This window comes from Mustela putorius, unplaced genomic scaffold (genome assembly GCF_011764305.1).
Source record: "Mustela putorius furo isolate JIRA1106 unplaced genomic scaffold, ASM1176430v1.1 tig00003834_pilon_pilon_pilon, whole genome shotgun sequence".
Classification (NCBI taxonomy): Eukaryota; Metazoa; Chordata; class Mammalia; order Carnivora; family Mustelidae; genus Mustela; species Mustela putorius.
In genome coordinates this window covers 97,964,170-97,983,582 of record NW_025421987.1, presented here as the reverse complement: position 1 = coordinate 97,983,582, position 19,413 = coordinate 97,964,170, and the positions used below count along the sequence as shown (strand labels likewise).

The 19,413-nt window shown below is 46.1% G+C and overlaps 1 protein-coding gene across 15 annotated transcripts in view; it reads left to right on the top strand.

Moving 5' to 3' along the window:
• The window catches only part of KALRN (kalirin RhoGEF kinase), a 659,936-nt gene that overhangs the window by 632,957 nt on the left and 7,566 nt on the right, over positions 1-19,413 (top strand). For all 15 annotated transcript variants that reach the window (XM_045088796.1, XM_045088794.1, XM_045088793.1 and 12 more), the window contains 8 exons: positions 2,328-2,355; positions 2,836-3,007; positions 5,241-5,362; positions 6,007-6,138; positions 7,618-7,782; positions 9,643-9,721; positions 16,072-16,272; positions 19,114-19,252. In XM_045088796.1, the coding sequence (XP_044944731.1) occupies positions 2,328-2,355; positions 2,836-3,007; positions 5,241-5,362; positions 6,007-6,138; positions 7,618-7,782; positions 9,643-9,721; positions 16,072-16,272; positions 19,114-19,252 (1,038 nt within the window). The remainder of the gene's footprint in view (positions 1-2,327; positions 2,356-2,835; positions 3,008-5,240; positions 5,363-6,006; positions 6,139-7,617; positions 7,783-9,642; positions 9,722-16,071; positions 16,273-19,113; positions 19,253-19,413) is intronic.

Genomic DNA, 19,413 nt, shown 5'->3' with positions numbered 1-19,413 from the left:
GACAAAGGTCAAATACTGATTCAACCAACGTGTATAAAACACCCATTTTGCAGCAGAAGCCAGGCTAGGGGCCAGAGGTCCAAGAAAAATAACATCCTCTGGTCCTGAAGGAACTTACAGTCCAGTAGCGCTGTGTTCTTTTCTCCTTTGAAAAAGATTATAAAAGTGAAACATATGGACTACAGGATATTTGCAAAGCCCAGGTAAGAAGAGAAAGAAAAAAATCACCCCAAATTCAGACATCTTATAAATCCTGAGGCTGGGACCTCCATCCTAGCAAGATCAGTAAAATCTTGCACCAGCCTGGAGGAGGAGACAATGTTTTTTGAACTGGAGAAAAGCCACCCTTGATCTCACCACCCTGTGAAAAGCCACGATAACATTTAGAAAATATTCTTCATCTCCTTTTCTTGGACTGTGAAATGGATGTCGTTCTCTCTGCCTCACCCAAGCCGGGGAGAGACCTTTGTGGACCCCTCAGCACCTTGCCCACCCTGTTCCCAGGCTGTTCCCCTGCCACAGCCCATGTCTCCTCATAAAGAGGGGAGGTCTCTTGGGTGGGGGAAAAGCCGCTTTTACCAAATGCCCCCACATCTCCCCACCCCACCCCAGAAAAGCCTCAGGGGTGGGGAGTTGGTTTCCAAAACCAGTTCCTTTGGATAGAGGGGGCTTTCAGTGGCTTTCTTCAAACTAGGGCACACATTGACTCCCCCAAAGCAGCTTTCAAAAAACCCGATGCCTGGCCCCACTTCACACCAACTAAAAGAATCTCTAGGCCTGAGGTCCAGGCATTGATTTTTTGTGTTTTTAAAGCTTCCAGGGTAAAGGATTAAGAACCACTGATTTAAAGGAAGGTGGGGCAATGGTGTACATGGCCTTTGAGATTAGCAAAGGGCGCTGCCGAGGTCAGTCTCAAGAAGGGGAAGCCCCAGGACTTGGCATGGCGAGAACTTTCCACAGCTCACTTCAGGAAAGAGCTGGGTGCTGTATGTGGGTAGTTGGTTGGCAAAGGGGAACCTAAAGGGGGAAAAGAGCAACTTTGTTCCAAAGGGCTCACATGGATCCTGATTAAGGGAAGAACAGACAGAAACCATGTTCACATACGCCAGGAGTAACTATGGGGAGATAAGTATGAATGCCACAGTGGGCCATTGGTAAGGCAGGCGAGCTCTCTGGCTTCATTTATGAGGGAGAGAAGAATTTTACACCATAAACTCTGAGAGAAAAGCCACTGTAACAGTAGGCTGCTTCGCAGAAGGAGGATGACTAGAATTAGAACATCTTTCTTTCCTTAAGCAGAAATACTGAGTACTTGCTATTTGTCAAGCATTGTGCCAAGCACTTGACTAGACTACTCATTTCATCTTTGCAATAACATTTCGTAGTACGTATTAGTTATCCCCATTTTATAGGGAAGGAAATTGATGTAATAAATCTTAAGTGATTATCACATGAAACAAAGGAGATGAGCCCCAGGCTTTCAGACTCTGAAACCCATGTTTCATTCACCCTGCCAAGCCCTGCACTCACTTGATTAGAGGGAAAACAGAAGATGAAAGAAAATCAAGAAGGGGTGACTTTTCAGTGTGGCTAGTTGGCCGGGAGTCCATCTTCTGTGAAGATCTGTGGGGTCACAAGGGAGCCTTTCCAATGTGTCTTTGCCAACCAGCCATGTGAAGGCCAGGTCGCTTCGTTGGCCTAGGTCTGTGTTCTCAGCTAGACAAAGCCAAAAGGGCTAGAACCCCTAGGTGATTTTCAAGCTGCCTTATGCAGGACAGGATGGATGGGTATGACCTTCCCTTTTCCCTGCAACCAGACAAGCTCCGCATGCAGCTGCTTGAAGAGGACCTTCCCTGTTTGGGATGAGGGGGCTGCCTCTGGAAGACTATTCCAGTCTGACACAGCTCTGGCGCTCTGTTATTGAAAACCTGTGAGGTTGGGAAGACCCGGTGCCAACTCAGAGCTCGAGTGCAGATGGAAGCGGGCAGGGAGCATGGCTTTTATGCATTTGACAGGGAGGACAAGCCCCTGGGGAAGTGAAACACAGGAGAAAGGGGCCGGCTAAAGCCAGCAGAGCTTGCAGTCACAAAACACCTGCGTGGGGCCCTGGGCCACCCAAAGGAACGTGAAGAACCAGAGCAGAGAGGAGAGGAGAGCAGGTGCCCAGGGTTGTTCCTGCGATGCTGACACAGTCGCAAGCAAGAGAGCCTGGCCTCCAGGCCTCGTCTCCCTAAACTGTACTTCCTTTACTCAAGACGGTGGAAGTCTCCTGTTCTCCATTAGTAGCTTAGGATTTAAGCAATTTTCTGTTTCTTTGTGTTTTTCAGATCTTAAATCCAAATTTCATCCAAGAAGGTGAGTTACAAAGTCAAATGGAGAACACAGGGACTGGCCCAATAAATTGTGGCAGATCCAGCCATTGAGAGAGAGGAAGAATATAATGGGGATGTGGTCCTGTGCTATGGACAAGAAAAGGCGTGCATGATACACTGTGGAAGTGGAAATGGCCACGACTTGCGTTATATGTAATTTGTATAAGAAAAACGGTGTTGGTGAAAGCCCAAAGGATATAGGCCAAGACATTCGCAGTAGTTAGTTACATCTGTATCAGGACATCATGGAGAATTTTCCTCTTTTTACTTATCTGTATTTCCTGATTTTCTGCAATAAACATTTCTTACTTTTAAAACCCTTCTTCATGGAACACGGATGACTTGACAGTATTAAGCTGAAGGTCATTTGAATCACTAGACGTGCATGGGCAGGGGAGAGTGGTGTAAAACGGCTGGTTATTGTGTTTGTTCTAAATGACGCTTTACGTCCATCTGACCACAGTGGCCCCAGAATTCCTTGTGCCCTTAGTGGATGTGACCTGCTTGCTTGGGGACACAGTGACACTGCAGTGCAAAGTCTGTGGGCGGCCAAAACCCACCATCACCTGGAAGGGGCCAGACCAGAACATCCTTGACACGGACAACAGCTCGGCCACCTACACCGTCTCCTCCTGGTAAGCTGATCGCCCCACCGTGGGAGACATCGCTAGCACCTTGGTGCAGCCCCTGTTCTGGTTCTTTAGCCTCTGGGGGCAGGGAGGTTGGGTGCCCTGGAGCTTTTTCTCACCCAAATACTTGGTCTTGATGAGGAGAGAAGTGGTCAACATCCACGGGCAGCTCAGGAAAGCACTCGCACACAATGGTATGTCAGGCTGGGAGCTGTAGGACAGCCCAGGCTGCTACCTCCCTCGAGGTCAGACACAGAGGGGAGGGGTGCCCAGCACGTGGTCACGTGCCACTGAGCAGCGCATAGACATACCTGTACCTACAAGGAAAGTTTGGCAAAACTGCATTCTGGACCCACACTCAGCAAAGAAAAACATACCCCTCTGTATCTCGGGTTAGGCATGAGCCGTACTTTCAAAGAGCTTTGACAGTCACCGACTTACATCCGCCGGACTGGCTGATCTTTGCCCAAGGATCCCCAAGAGAATCTCTGCATCAGCAGTAGTGGCAAAGGCTCTAGCCCCGTGGGAGGAATGTGGGTGTCACATCCCAACATCCTGGTGTTTCTTTGTGCCTGTCAGGATCCTGAGAAACAGTGATCTGTTGAATTCCTCCATTAACCTAAGAACAGTTTTCTTAGAAGAAAAAAAAAAAAGACTTGCTCCAAAATATGCAATGTTAAACAGAAAATCCAGCTATACACATGCTTCCACAAAGAAAGCCTATTTAAAAAGAAAAAAATTTGGTTGACTGCTTCCTAATCGTTCTGTTAGTATTTTTTGTATTCTGTTTACAGTGGATAAGCAATAATGAGCCCTTAAGTGCTTAAGCATTTATCAAAGAATCACCTAGAATCAAACTCCCATCCATTAACTTAATTTTTGTGTATATGAAATGGTATTCCCAGCAATGATGGCCAGGGATGGCCAGGTCCTGAGGTTAGCAGGCCCATGGAACCTAGTGGGGGAGTCAGGGTTTGGCTTCCTCTGTCTCCTCAGGGGGTTGGCAGTGGGGTTGACTTGACTGCTGTGTGTCATCCTTTCTGAGCAGCGCTTCCCTTGTGGTGCTCTGGACCCCAGATGGGAACTGCCAAGGAAGTTAGCATTTAGTGGCAGAATTCGGCCTTTACTTAATTCACGTAATTTTTTTTTATTTTAAGATTTACTTAGGTGACAGAGAGAGACACAGCGAGAGAGGGAACACAAGCAGGGGGAGTAGGAGAGGGAAAGTGAGAAGCAGGCTTCCTGCTGAGCAGGGAGCCTGATTCGGGGCTCGATCCCTGGACCCTGGGATCATGACCTGAGCTGAAGGCAGACACTTAACGTCTGAGCCACCTAGGCGCCCCTCATGTAATTGTTTTGAGGGTCCTCTAGTAGAATTTGAAATACTTAAACATTTCATTCTCAGTCATTCCATTTTCCTTTGTTTGTTTTTTTAAATCTTTTTAAAAAGATTTTATTTATTTCCTTGAGAGAGAGAACAAGTGAGAGAGAGAGTAGTAGTCAGTGTGGGGAGAGGCAGAGAAAGAGGGGGAAGCAGGCTCCCTACTGAACAGACAGCCCAATGTGGGGCTTGATCCCAGGACCCTGGGATCATGACCTGAGCCAAAGGCAGAGGCTTAACTGACTGAGCCACCCTCTTCTTCTTCTTCCTTTTTTTTTTTTTTTTTAAAGATTTATCTATCTATTTGAGAGAGAGAGAGAGAGAGTGTGCAAGTGTGGGGGACTGGCGCAGAGGGAGAGACAGAGAAAATCCCAAGCAGATTCCATGCAGAGGATGGAGCCCCACTGGGGCTCAGATCACCATCTGAGCTGAAACCAAGAGTCAAACACTTAACCCACTGTGCCACCCAGGTGCCCCTCCCTTTTCTTATACAGTGTGTTATCGATGTTTGAGACTGAAAATATTTTAGGACAAAACTGCTAGTGGTAATAATACCAGTAATATTGTATAGGACTTTATATATTTCAAACCATATTCTAATTCTTATCTCGTTTTACTCCTTTTCTATCCCTCTGCCCTTTATACAACACACATGAGAGATGCTAGTGGCAAGAATGTCCCCCCATAAAGAAATGGGAATATAGAAAAACAAGGTGTGTAGGGAAGTCCCAGAGCTGGGATGAGACCTTGGGCCTGAGGATTCAGCTCAGCACCCCACATGCCCACCCTCTGGGATTTTACCCATCAGTCAATTGTGTCATTACTAGAGTCTGAAGAGCATCCTTTTGGTGTCCCTAGTGATTCAGGGGAAATCACCTTGAAGATCTGCAATCTGATGCCCCAAGACAGTGGGATTTATACCTGCATAGCAACAAATGACCATGGCACCACGTCCACGTCTGCTACAGTTAAAGTGCAAGGTACAGGCTCTCTGTTCATCCAACACCTTTTATAATTTTTAAAATATTTTTATTATGGTAAATTAAACATAACATTTTTCACTCTAACCAATGTTAAATGTACCTTCTGCAGTGTTGAATACATCCATGTTTGTACAACCAATCTCCAGAATTCTTTTCATCTTGCAAAACTAAATCCTATAACCATTATACAGCAGCTCCCCTCCCTGCCCCCACTGCCCCTGGCAGCGACTGTTCTACTTCCTGTCTCTATGAATTTATGTGCATCGGATATTTTAAGTGGACATTACAAGGGTTCCCTGAGACCTGAGGAAGAAAAGGTCCATTGTGAAATTCCAAAGTCCAGCAAAGGGGAGAGAAGGAATCTTCGCTAAGGGCTATCTGTGGCCCACCATAACTTCCTGCATGCTTTCCAGGTCAGCCTAATATCCAGCGTGCAGTCTTTAGCCTGAGGAAGAACTTCTAACCCCAAAGCATATCTGCCAGGCCTCTCCAGAGCCTGGAGAAAGCTATGCCACTGGGTGGAAAGGGCATAGAAAAAAATTGAGACATGGGGAAGCACGTTTCCTAGGAAATGTTCAACCTGGGTACAAAATGTCAAGTTCGGCAGAAAGAGCATTTGACCGTAACTTCCGTCTCCAAAGGTGTTCCGGCGGCCCCTAACCGCCCCATTGCTCAGGAGAGAAGCTGCACCTCCGTGATCCTCCGCTGGCTGCCTCCCTCCAGCACGGGAAACTGCACGATTTCTGGTTACACCGTGGAGTACAGAGAGGAAGGTGAGCTGGCTCCCCCTGCTCTTCCCTTTCTCCAAAGGAGAAGTCCTTCAGAGTCATAAACTACTTGCCTTCAAGGTTTTCATCAGGTGTTCCTTCTTGTGTCTTCCAACTCAGCATAAACACCTCCTGTCAGACCACAGCCGCCTTCTGACCTCTAACTTCGAGCAGTGGTTTTTGCCAAACTGATAATGACTCCTGGTAGATTTCAAAGTGCCTTCTTGGGCACTTCTGTCCTTAATCAGCCCTATCCCCCCCAGATGGGCAATCAGGCCCTCCTTACAGATGAGGAGGCTAAGGCCTGAACAAAGTTAAGGAACACGAAGCAGGAGTTGGTTAAGAGGCAAGGCTGGCATTAAACCCAGGTGTCAAGTTTGTGAATCCATACTCTTTCTCCCAGAGTGATAACCAGGGTAGCATGAGCAAAACCTGACCCGCACCCCCACACAAAATTTAGAGACCACATATATAGAGATCGCATATACCTTTTGTGTGATCTCTAAATTTTATATACATAAAGACATGTGTATAATGATTTTTTAAAGCTGTTCATTTTTTAAAATTTGTTGCATTTACATGCTGAGGGTGCATACATTAGTTCAGCAGTCAGAAACGCCTGAACCTGCCACCGGTTATCCAGAAAAATTAGTTACACAAGAAGCTGCCCGCTAGCTCTAGTTGTTCATCTCTGAACCACATAATGCATTACACAGCTGAATTTCCAGCCACCGTTCGTGCCCTGAACCAAAATCATTTGTTGTGCTCGCCATTGCTCGCAGTATCTCAACTCTTCCTCCTTCTACCCAACAAGCCCCGTGCAGTTCCGAAACTGCTTACTTTGGCCTCTTCGGGAAGCTGTTCACTAGCTGTTCACTCTCAGGTCTCCCCGCCTCGGCACAGATGTGTTCGAGCTGAGCCAGGGACACGTCTCACCAAGCTAGTCCTCCCCCCGCCCCCACCGCCAACCCGCGCAGTTCGGTCCTTAGCTCATCATATTCAGGCCATTCTCATGAGAAGATCATTTCATCTTTCTGAGCCTCCGTTTCTCCTGTTCCCGACCCCGTAGGGTGTCTGGGGATTTCGGTGTGAAAAGGAAATGAGAGAGTTGCCTGGCACGGGTACTTGACATGAGTGGAGGGCTCAGTGCCTGTTCACTTCTAGTTTGTTTCCACTTCCAAATACATATTTCCTCTCATCTTGTGATTTATAATATATTTTTATGCCTTATTAAAAAGTTGCCGCAGGGTCCCCTGTAAATTCTGCACGCTCTCCGTCTTCTCACTCTCACACGTGCTTTCACACCCCTCAGGACCTAGTCAGTCATTTGCCACAGGTGGCCCACCGGCTTTCAGAGCCCAATCAGTAACCACAGCTGCTCCTTGAATGGAATGAGTCAACTTCCCCTTCTTTGTTTGCTGAAGGTCTTTGAAACAATGTCTCTCTGGCCTTTCTCTCTCCCTCTCCTCGGAAATCGTGCACTAGGTTCCCAGGCCTGGCAGCAGTCCGTGGCTTCGACCTTGGACACTTACCTCGTCATCGAGGACCTCAGTCCTGGGAGTCCTTATCAGTTCCGAGTCAGCGCCAGCAACCCCTGGGGGATCAGCCTTCCCAGCGAGCCCTCGGAGTTTGTACGACTCCCCGAGTACGGTGAGTCCCGGCCTTTCCCTGCACCCCAAGCCGGGGAGGCCAGGCACCCGGGCGGCTCACCCAGTCACGGGTGCCGGCTGGCCGTTGGCATGGCAGGCCACCATGCGGGGGGAACCTGGATTTGCTTCAGTCAAGTAACATTTCAGAGACCTGAAGAAAAGTGTGATTTCAACCGTCTTGGAGCAAAAGTGAGGTCAGCCACCCGTGTTTACCTGGGGCCTGCCAGTCCCTGGGCTCCCGCGTGTGTCCCCCGGAACAGAGAGGGGGGCAGGCAGGAGTCATGAGTCACCTGGATGCTATCTGCCCCTTCTCCTACTTGGGAGCGCCAAACCTCGTCTCCCTTGGGAATCCCTGCCAGGTGTAAGTGTGCCTCGCGGCATCAGAGACAGCTGTGTTCACCAGTTTAAGCTGGGGAGAGGAAAGCAAGCTGTTCGAAGGATCTGAATCAAAATGAGTATTAAAAAATATTTATTTGAAAGAGAAAGAAAGCACAAGCAGGTGAGGGGCAGAGGGTGAAGCAGACTCCCAGCTGAGCCGGGAGCGCCATGTGGCACTCGATCCGGAGACTCTAGGATCATGACCTGAGCCCAAGGCAGACTCTTAACCGACTGAGCCTCCCAGGCGCCCCTCAAGGTGGATACATTTTTAGGTGGATATGTTGAGTAATTAAGATACGCCTATAACTAGCTACACGTATTTTACAAATACCACCTATTCCCTGTCTCACCAAACCCCCTTGGTCCTAAGAACATTTTGAAAGAGGACACCTGGGGCACCTGCCTGGCTCAGTTGCTTGAGTGGTTGTGTTTGGCCCGGGTCATGATCCCGGAGTCCTAGGATCGAGTCCTGCATCAGGTTCCCAGCTACACGGGGAGTTTGCTTCTCCCTCTGACCTTCTCCCCTTTGACGCTCTCTCTTATTCTTTCTCTCTCTCAAATGGACCCCTGCTGACTCTGGAAGTGCTCCCCAGCCTGCCCCAGCCTTGCTCCGTTGGACCCATGACACTGGGAAACCTTGGCCCTGGGCCTCAGAATTCAATATAGATAAGGCACCTGAGTCTCAGCCCCACTGTGCTCTGGGCAGCCTGAGGTGGCCCGGGTCAGAAGAGTTGCGCTGCTGGCGTGCTCCTCTTCTCCTAAGCCACGAACTAAATTCTGCCTCATGTCTTCCTTCTTGCAAGCCTTGGTCCCAAGAGACAGAACAAACATATGTTGGTGCACATGCTTTACACATGCACACATGTGTGGGTGTTTGTGGGTGCGTGTGTAAATCATTGCCAGGGAATTAACACCTCAGATAAGGTAATGCTACCAAACATTGTGCTCAGGCCTGTATTTTGGGTTAAGCTACACCATTCGATATACCAGCTAAGCTCTCACTGTCTGAGGCAGCGGGGTGACAGGGACAAGTGGGTAGGATGCTCTGAGCCCGTTCCCCTCCTTTCCTCCTCTGGGCCTTGTAACTCTTCCCCTAGCTGCTGCTGCATCCCTCCTCGGCCCTGATTCTCACTGGCTTTTCTAGGCCTTCCATGTGTTTTTCTCTCTTTTAACTTGTTCTACCAAATTTCTATTTTAAAATATCCAGAGGTTACATCTCTGATTGTCCCAAGTTTTCTTTTGTTTATGTAGACGGCACAGCGCTGGGGGTGAGGGTGGGGGGATATGACTCTGTCATGTCGGTTTCCCTTGGATGATATTTTTAAAAATAACATTTCAGAGCATCCTGGCATTTTCCCATGAGTTAGACTCCATATTTGGTTACGAGAATGCTTTGGGGCAAAGCAGGAGATTTTCTGTTAATCTTTTCTTTATTCTTATATGACTTCCTCAGTATCCTAAATGGATTCTCTCTCTTCCAAAGATGCTGCTGCTGATGGTGCCACCATTTCTTGGAAGGAAAATTTTGATTCAGCTTATACTGAGCTGAATGAAATTGGAAGGTAATGACTCCATTTTCTCTTCCTTCATTCATGGGCACTTATCATCATCATATCAGAATAATGACTTGCTTTTCCTATTGTTTGTTTCTCCTCACTAAGTGTATTCCCTCTTTAGGAAGAAAAAAAAAACCAGTATTTTTGTGTATTTTTACTGCTCTTTTTTTTTAAAAAAAACTTTTTAAGTTAGATGCTTCACTCATAACTGTCAGCCTTTCTTCTATTCTAATATAAGAATTTAAGCCTTTTCTTCAAATTACAATTTTAGTTATGTCTCCTGAGTTCTGATATGTGGCACTTTTGTTATCATTGAGTTCAACTATCATTTTTTTTTCTTTGACCTAATTGTAATAGAAATACTTTAAAATTTTCAGCTGTGTGAGATTTTTTCCAAATCATCATCTTCTTACTGATGTCTAACTTAATTACATTGTAGTTGAAGAACTTGATCTATGTGATACTGACTCTGACTTTTGCTGGGACTTGCGTTATTTGCAGTACATGGTCAGTTTTTGTTCAAAGTTCCATGTGTTCCTGAGAAGAAGGTATAATCACTAATTACTGGTTCAGGTCTCCGCATATGTCCATATGTCAAGCCCAACACACTGTTTTATGGATATTTCTAGTCCAATCCCCCCTACGCATACCCACATACTCAGTCACACAATCTATCTCTATTATGAGTAGGAAAGTGTCCTCAAAAATAAAAAAGATAAAAATAGGACTTTTAACAAAACAATGAAAAAAAATCTATCACCTGTCCCATAAAATAGTTGATGGAAAGAAACAAAAAAGAGGTCATCTCTGTGTGTGCATTAATTTGCACGTGGTCTAGGTGAGAGGGTGGGGAGTTCTTACAAGTCCCCCCACCCACTGAATGTATAAAAAAAAAAAAAAAAGAGCACCCACTAAGGGTGGGCCATTACCATCATCTCTTTGGTTGACATCTCTCAATGAAGCACAACTTTTCCTGAGTAGGGTGGTTATGACAGGGGTTGTGGAAAGAGCCCAAATGCTTGCTATTCCCATTTATTAGGCAGGAATCACAATGTCGGGGGGCGCCTGGGTGGCTCAGTGGGTTAGGCCTCTGCCTTTGGCTCAGGTCATGATCTCAGGGACCTGGGATCAAGCCCCGCATTGGGCTCTCTGCTCAGTGGGGAGCCTGCTTCCTTCACTCTCTGCCTGCCTCTCTGCCTACTTGTGGTCTCTCTCTGTCAAATAAATAAATAAAATCTTTAAAAAAAAAAAAAAAAGGAATCACAATGTCATTCACTACCTTTCACTGTAATCCCCTCCATCAAAAACCAACTTGCGCTCTCCTTTCACTCTTCTTTGTGTGGCCAGAGGGAGAAAAAGACCAGTGGAAATTTATATGGTGTTGGATGATGCTTACATCATGTTGCAGATCCTATGAAGATATTATATGAGAGACATTTAGTGTAATCCTTGCCACATTGTGAGTAGAACCCAGGCTTGGGGAGTTAAGTAACTTTTTCAAGGTCTTAACAACCATTAAGTGGAGAACAGTCAGGATTCCAACCCTGGCCTACCCAATTTTTAAGCCTGTGTTTGTTTTACTAGCATATGTGATTTCTCACCGCAGCAGTTTTTGTCAAAAATAAGCTCTAGCCATTGAAATCTAGTCGGCTCCATTATATTCAAGTTTTGTGAAGTTCCACATGACTCCAGTAAGGAATCGACTCCACTCCTGGTTCTAAAGGAAAACTAGTTGTATCGATCAGATGCTCCAGTGATTTTCTTCCCCAGACATGCATTTGCTGTTGAGAACCAGAGGCGAAGGCATGTTTTACCTAGAAGAGATGGATGTTTTAGTATTTCCCAAAGGGGAGCTCAAGTTTCTGATCTGTTCAGGGCAATGATGTTTTTGTTTTTGTTTTTCAAATCTCATCCCCAGCCATCTGAAGCTTTTCCTCTCCTCCAAGTATAGTCCTCCTATTTTCAAGAGCTCCTTTAAAAAAAATGCTGCATGAGGGCACCTGGGTGGCTCAGTGGGTTAAGCCTCTGCCTTCGACTCAGGTCATGATCTCAGGGTCCTGGGATCAAGCCCTGTGTTGGGCTCTCTGCTCAGCAGGGAGCCTGTTTCCCCCCTCTCTCTGCCTGCCTCTCTGCCTACTTGTGATCTCTCTCTGTCAAATAAATAAATAAAATCTTTTTTTTTTAAAATGCTGCATATAAACAGAAGGGAAACAAAACATGTAGATACTGATGTGAGACATACCACAGGTATCTGCAGGCCATAAATGTGAGTCAGCTTTCTCCACTGAACTTAAACCTAGACTTCTAGGCCTATATGACTATCTTGTTAAAAATAGCTCTCTGGTAATTAAGTAGTTTAAAAACTATGGTGCATAAAGAAATACCATCACTCCTAAAGTCTATCTACAGAAGGAAAGAGCACTTGAGCATGGCAAGCTTAGCCGGAAATAAACCAGACAGGCACATCACCAATGTGAAGAAGCCAGAGAGTTGTCCCCTGGCAATGAGGACTGGTGACCTGTACAGGATCCAAAGAGATAGCAGGGCCAGGCCTCCAGGCAAGGATGGAAGGTTGAACCCAGCTATCAGTTTTCACACTGTCCTGAGACTTCACTGAATCTCCACTAAAGGAATTTTTCCAATCAGGCATGTAAGGAGACTTCACTGAATCTCCACTAAAGGAATTTTTCCAATCAGGAAAAGAGATACTCTAGAAACATATTCGAAGCAGAAAACAAGTGAAAGAGTGACAAATGACCGAGGAGACCTGAGGAACTCAGTCCAAATCAGTTGTGGGGTCAAGTGAGAGCCAGTGCAACTTTTGCAGCAGAATCCCCCGAAGGCTGGGGAACTGGCTGCATCAAGTAGCTCTGTAAACCGGTGTAAAAAGGATGCTGACATGGGAAGGAGTGGCTGAAACTGTGTGAGAGCTTGTCGCTTCAGCTCTCCTCCCCAGCAGAGGCAGCTGTAGGATCATCCATCTCCATGCAGGAAAAGGCTGGGGTCCATTCTCTAGACAGGGTAAAACAGAATGCCTCGCTTCTCTGGGACAATGGCATACTTGTGGGCAGCAGAACTTTCCAGCAGACAGGCCCCTTGGACACTGTAGCCACGCTGGATACTCAGGACCCCAGCTTTCTCAACCACCCAGCCTTCAAAAGTGGACAATCGTGGCTTCACCATCTAGGCAGGAGGTACAAGGCTCTTCCTCCGGGAATTCCGATCAGCCCAAGAAGAAAGACTTAAAGATAATGACTTTGGAGCTTTCCCTACTAAACAGTCCACTCAGATCACGCTATAGTGAAGATCGAATTGACAGGCTCCACTCCCAACACTCAGAGCTTCCAAACACCATTTAGTCCCCAACTTTTAGAATGAGCTAACTTCCAGTGCCCACCAAGAGAGAGTCAGCCCACTGTGGCCTATCTCTCCTACTGATGACAACCAGAATCCCTGGAGAAAATACAAAAAAGGCAACTACCTCAGGATTCTGAAAAGCAAAGAACACAGAGAACGGGGAGACAAGTGAAAATTTGAGGAAAGTCAGGGACAGTGGCAGTGAGTTCTCTGGCTTGTTTGTTGGGCTTTAGCCCAAACCAGGGAACTGGGCAACATGTACAGGGGACAGCTCCAAAGGAAACTCATCTTTCTGGCCAAAAGATAAGAAAGGGGGTTCTCTTTGAGCTGAAGAGACAGGAAAATGCCTTTCCCTCCCTCCTTTCCTTCTCTCATTGCTTTAACCCAAGCAAGAAACTAAAACTCTGAAGGAATCCCATCTATTAAAACGGGCCCATGGGAGCCAAAGAATGTGTGGGAAATCTCAGTGAGAAGAGAGCTAAGGAACGAGATCCCCCTAATTCTATGCCGGAACAGGACAGATCCTGGGCTCCTTTCAAGCTACGCACGGATAGAACACAGCCACAGAAGCATAGCAAGGCCTGAGAGCCGAACTATGCCATAAACCAGCACTCAGTCACCCTGCAGTGACTTATTAGTCCCGGACTAATCTTTGAATGGTTCTCATAAGGGGCCATCTTTGTCAGAAATGAGGCCTGAATTCTGTCACAAAAAGGAAAATATTCATAGTTTACTGGCGCTGCAAATTTGACTAGCCCTGACCTAGTTGCAATAATGGAAACACTGAATATTGATTAAAATATCATTCCGTGGGGGGATGGGGGATGGGGAAAATGGTCATGTGGTAGAGACAGAGAGGGGAGAGAGGCTTACATCTCCCTTTCCGGAGTGGGTGTCTACAGATTATAATGAAAACCGAAACACCAAGAAGTAGCCACACAAACATAGACTACCCCAGTAATAAGCTAAAATATAATTACCTGATTGGTTAAACTGCCTCTCAGGTAAGGAAAATGGGGTTGTGGGGTAGAAAGATGGGATACTATTAGTTTTAATAAAAAACCTTAAAGCTAATTGACTTTTTAAATCATGGGGATGCATAACTTGGAAAAGCACAATTTAAAGAAAAAAAATTAAGGTATAGGGGCACCTGGGCAGCTCAGTGGGTTAAGTGTCTGCCTTCCCTCAGGTCATGATCCAGGATCAAGCCCTGTATTGGGAGCCTGCTTTTCCCTCTCCTGTTTCCCCTGCTTGTCTTCTCTCTCTCTCTCTCTCAAATAAATAGAATCTTTAAAAAAGGAAGGAAGGAAGGACAGACAAACATAATGAAGGGGTGCCTGGGTCCAGTCTGTGGAGCATGCAACTCTTGATCTCAGGATCATGAGTCTAAGCCCCACATTATGCACAGAGATTACTTTAAAAAAGAGAGAGAGATGGCAATTTATTAATTTATGATATAGAATGGAAATATCAGTTCAACCAAATATTTGCTTCCTATGCAAAAAGAATGATGACTGCTACATAATAGGCATTCAATTAGTATTTGTCAAATACTTGTTTTATTAATTAACACATTCTCTTCTTAAAGATTTTTTATTGTTATTATCTATTTATTTGACACACACACAGAGAGTATGAGCAGGGGGAGGGGCAGAGAGAGAGGAAAAAGCAGGCTCCCCGCTGAGTAGGGCTCCATCCCAGGACCCTGGGATCATGATCTGAACCAAAGGCAGACACTTACCCAACTGAGTCACCGAGGTGCCCCAGCATATTCTCTTCTTTTGAGAAAACCTATACTGGGGAGACATTATCTATTATTGTCTGAAAGTCACTTGGTGAGCACAGGGCCAGGTCAAGGGGTCAGTTGGACCATCTTTGTGGTGGTTCTGGTGTTGGCTGCCTCCATTTCTGCTAGAGGAATGGACTGTTCTTTGGATGGTTGACTCCTCTACTCATAGGTTCCAGTATCTCAGGGACGGACCTGGGATGGGCACTGCTAGTCACCTCTTTGACTCCCTTTCCCTGTTCCCATTGCTGACCAGTTCCCTCTTCTACTTCACTCTTACTACCTCCTACTGAGCTACAGCTGAGTCTGGGAACCATTCTGTTCTAGGTGTGGCTAATTTTGTCAGATGTGAAGCTGGCATGCTGGTTATACATTTTTCAATGTCCTTGTCAGTTAGAAACGACTGAAGTATTTATGAGTGAAATAACATGGTATCTGGATTTTGCTAAAAATACCACGGGAAAAAAAGGCAAGAGGTAGGAAAGAAAGAGATGGAATAAGGTTGGCAAAATGCTGATAATGACTGAAGCTGGCTGCTGGCTGCACAGATCTATTACACTATTCTCTCTACTTTTGTGTATATTACAAAGTTTCTGTCATACCAAGATAAAAAATATAAAAGGAAAAAATTGCCTCTTTTTTTTTTTAAGATCTTATGTATTTATTTGACAGAGAGAGATCACAAGTAGGTAGAGAGGCAGCAGAGAGAAAGAGGGAAGCAGGCTCCCTGCTGAGCAGAGAGCCCGATGCGGGACTCGATCCCAGGACCCTGAGATCATGACCTGAGCTGAAGGCAGCGGCTTAACCCACTGAGCCACCCAGGCACCTGAAAAAATTGCCTCTTTAAGAAATGTTTTTGAAATGATTATAGAGTAGAATTCCTCCTTCTTGCACGTTATTATTACTGTTGTATTTTACAAAAATATACTGCGCTTAGAAAACTGAACCTGTGGTTGATATTTCAAAGTGAGAGAGAAATCTGTTGACTAAAATTGATAAGAGTTTTTTGCATCTCAGAGATTCCTGACTTGCTAAGGCAGGAAACACGGCTTTTCTTGAGAGATCCTATGATTATTTCAAAATAGGAAAGTAGGATTCCTAATAAGTGTAACTGTCTAACCACTTCAGAGAAAACGTTACAGATCCTTAAATAAAATAATACCTGGTAGATGGAGGAAGCTTCGCAAAATGCTTTCTGCCTTCCGCTCTCCAGGGGCCGTTTCTCCATAGTGAAGAAGTGTATTCACAAAGCTACGCGGAAGGACGTCGCGGTGAAATTCGTTAGCAAAAAAATGAAGAAAAAAGAGCAGGCTGCCCACGAGGCTGCCCTGCTTCAGCACCTGCAACACCCCCAGTACATCACTCTCCATGACACCTATGAGTCCCCCACGTCCTACATCCTGATTCTGGAGCTGTAAGTACAGGCGTCTCGGTCGTCTCCAGTGTCTGGGCTCCTTCCCGTCCCCCTACCCCCCACAGCAGTTACATTCTATACAATGTCTCGCTATGTACGGAGTGTTGTGTGTCATGTGCGATCTCCCGTCTGTTTTATAAAAAGGTGGTTCCCCTTTGCAGATTAGAAAAATCAAGGGTAAAGAAGGTCCTTACCACTAGAAAATGGAGAAGCTGGGACTTGAACCCGTGTATCTCCCTCCCTTAGATTCTCATGTTCTTTCTACTATGGACTCTTGGGCTGGACAGGGGTTTAGGAAGACTGTATGGATCCTAGGCTTGTTGACAGGGGTGGGGCTGAACTGAAAGGGGGTTTGTGCATCAACCCACTGACGTGGCAGCCATGATCTCCCACCCAAGAAATTCCTTTTAAAGTGGAACCTTGACTTTCAAAATATTCCACTCATTCCAGATTTTCTACGAACTCAGGCATCTGCATACTTGGCCCTAGAACACATCCAATAAAGCACATTCTGCCCCGCTACTACCCCAGGCTAAGAACAGAGATCATGTCCTGTGGTTCACAAAGATCTAACAGAGGCTAAAGAGAACATAGTCCTCTCAGGAGGACGGAGCCCTCATAGAGACGTCATCAGATGCATGCTGATGGCCCTGCCCCAAGACCGGTGCCACACATGTCTCCCCAGGAGCCTCTGTCCAGAAGAGAAGCGCCTCCATGTGCTGCTTTCCAGCTGTCATTTTACTGTGACTCCTGTGTGCTTGTTTGTCTAAATGTTTATGGATGAGGGCCTTTGAGGCAGTTCCCTATAAATTTATTTATGTTGGAAAAAAGACAGCCAAAAAACAAACATCTTTGGCTACATTTTTTAATTCATTGAAAAGAAACAAGAGAAGATAGAACCAACTGTATCAATATTTGCACTTCTTTTGTGATACATTATATAGCTGTGTAGTAGTCGATCAATTGTCACTTTGGATTTAACGAAGACCCTTACAGAGAGCCTTCCAGAACCTAATATCAAGTGCTTATACAAGTATTATCACTTGTATATCAAGACAACATGGCGGACCCAGAACCTTAGCCCCTTCAGTTTTGCCATCTTGCATCATTCCAGGGGAAGGTTGATGCCTGATTACCAGGCTGCGTCAGTGCAATGGAAGGAAGCCATGCTTGGAATGAAGAGCGTGAGCGCTCATCCCAGCTCTGGGATTTGGGGGCAGGGTCTTTAGATTCCTGGGCCTGGGGTCTCATCTGTGAAGTCTGAAGAATTATTTCCACTTCTCAGAGACATTACAGAGATTAAATGAGGTGAATAGTGGATTGAGTGAGTTTAGCAAACGTTTACTGAGCACACCCTGTGTGCCTGCTGCTGGGAGGACCTAGACCAGGATGGAAGGAACAAAGGTAAAAAGGGGTGGTTCTTGCCCTTGAAGAGTTCCAAACCTGATGAGGAGGACCGATCCCTAAGTGATGATTTCAACTGAACATGGTAAATGCTGAGAAAGAAACATGTTTTGGAGAGGGTTGCTGTGAGAACATAGGAAGGTGTTTGTTGGACTGGAAATTCAGGAAAGGTGAGTGGATAGACAGTGCCCAAGGTAAACCCTGTGCTAAATCTTGCTTATGCTGTGACCAGAGGTCCTCCCTTTGGTGGCCATCCAAGTCCCTGGTAGAGCTTTTCTCTGCTAGGCAACAGAGGTTCTGACGGCCTAGGCTAGGGTGGGGCCCGGGCATCTGCATTTCCCAAAAGCTCGGAGGGTGAACTTGGTGCGAGGGCTTGTGGGTCTCCGAGCAGCGCAGCAAGAAGCACGGGGGGAGCATCTCACAAACCCAGGCCCCCTCCACTCCATGCTCATCCCTCCCGCCTCACCCCCTGCCAGGTCCTAGGCTTTGCTCCTATCAAGGAAAGCAGGAGAAGACATCATGGGGAAGGAACACACTAGAGAAGAGAATGGAAACCCTGGCTGGGGTGGGGGGAGATCAGCTGTGCTCAGAGGTGGTTTCTGCCTCTGGCTCAAGCCTTCCCCAGGGATGTACCTTTGACAGCTCAGTGCACATTGGACTAGCAGTCTGACATTTGGTCACTCCAGATGCTCAAGAGGGTACAGAGGACCTAAAAACACTACTGAGCACTCAGGCTGCTACTGATTAGGTGTACCACTTGACTCTTACACAGCCCTCGGGGTGAAGTCAGTCTTCTTGCTGTTACTCCCAGTTTAAAGATGAAGAAACCAACACAGGGTTTAAGCGACTTGTCCCAAACCCCCAGCCTGTAGCGGGCAGAAGAAGGACTCAAATCTGGATCTGGCTGGCTCCCCCTACCGTGTTCTCAGTCATGGTTTTTAAGATTAGAAAATTGCTCACAAGGCAAAGGATCCCAAAAAGGGTCAAGAATGCCGAGGACAAACTTTGCCCACTTTTCATTTTCCCCAGCTAAAAACTGACAAATAAAAGCAATTTGCAAAACATATTTGCAGGTGTAGAGCCACCAGGTTCCAGTTAACTGAATATTGAGAGAGAGCACACTCTCCTCTCTCTCTCCCTCCAAAGACTTTCTGTGTTTCGCCAACTAATCTCTTAAAGATTAAGAGATTAATCTTTAAGATTTCCTGGTGATCGGTTTTTCTGTGGAGCACATCACATGGTAACTTTTAAATTAGCTTGTTAATTTTAGTTCTGAACATTAATTTTGGGTTCTAACTAAAATACACATGTGTGGGAAAATCGATCTTCATCTATAAGCAGGAGCAGGAGAGATTCTGGAGCTCTGACCAATCGTATGTGTTATTTTTCCATTTCTTTACAAACATATTTCCTTGGCCGATTCCTCCCTGATTTCAGGATGGATGATGGCCGGCTCTTAGACTACCTTATGAATCACGATGAACTGATGGAAGAGAAAGTCGCTTTCTACATCCGGGACATCATGGAAGCTCTTCAGTACCTCCACAACTGCAGGGTGGCCCATTTGGACATAAAGGTAATAAGCAAGAGCTGCACTTGCATGGAAGTGGCCAAGTCCAGCCTGTCAGTCATCACCCTTGGGGAGGTCCATTCTGATTCATTTTAGTACTTAGCTTAGAATCCTGACAAATTTTAAGACAGGAACTAGGTCATCCCATAATTCCAGTGTGTTCTTCG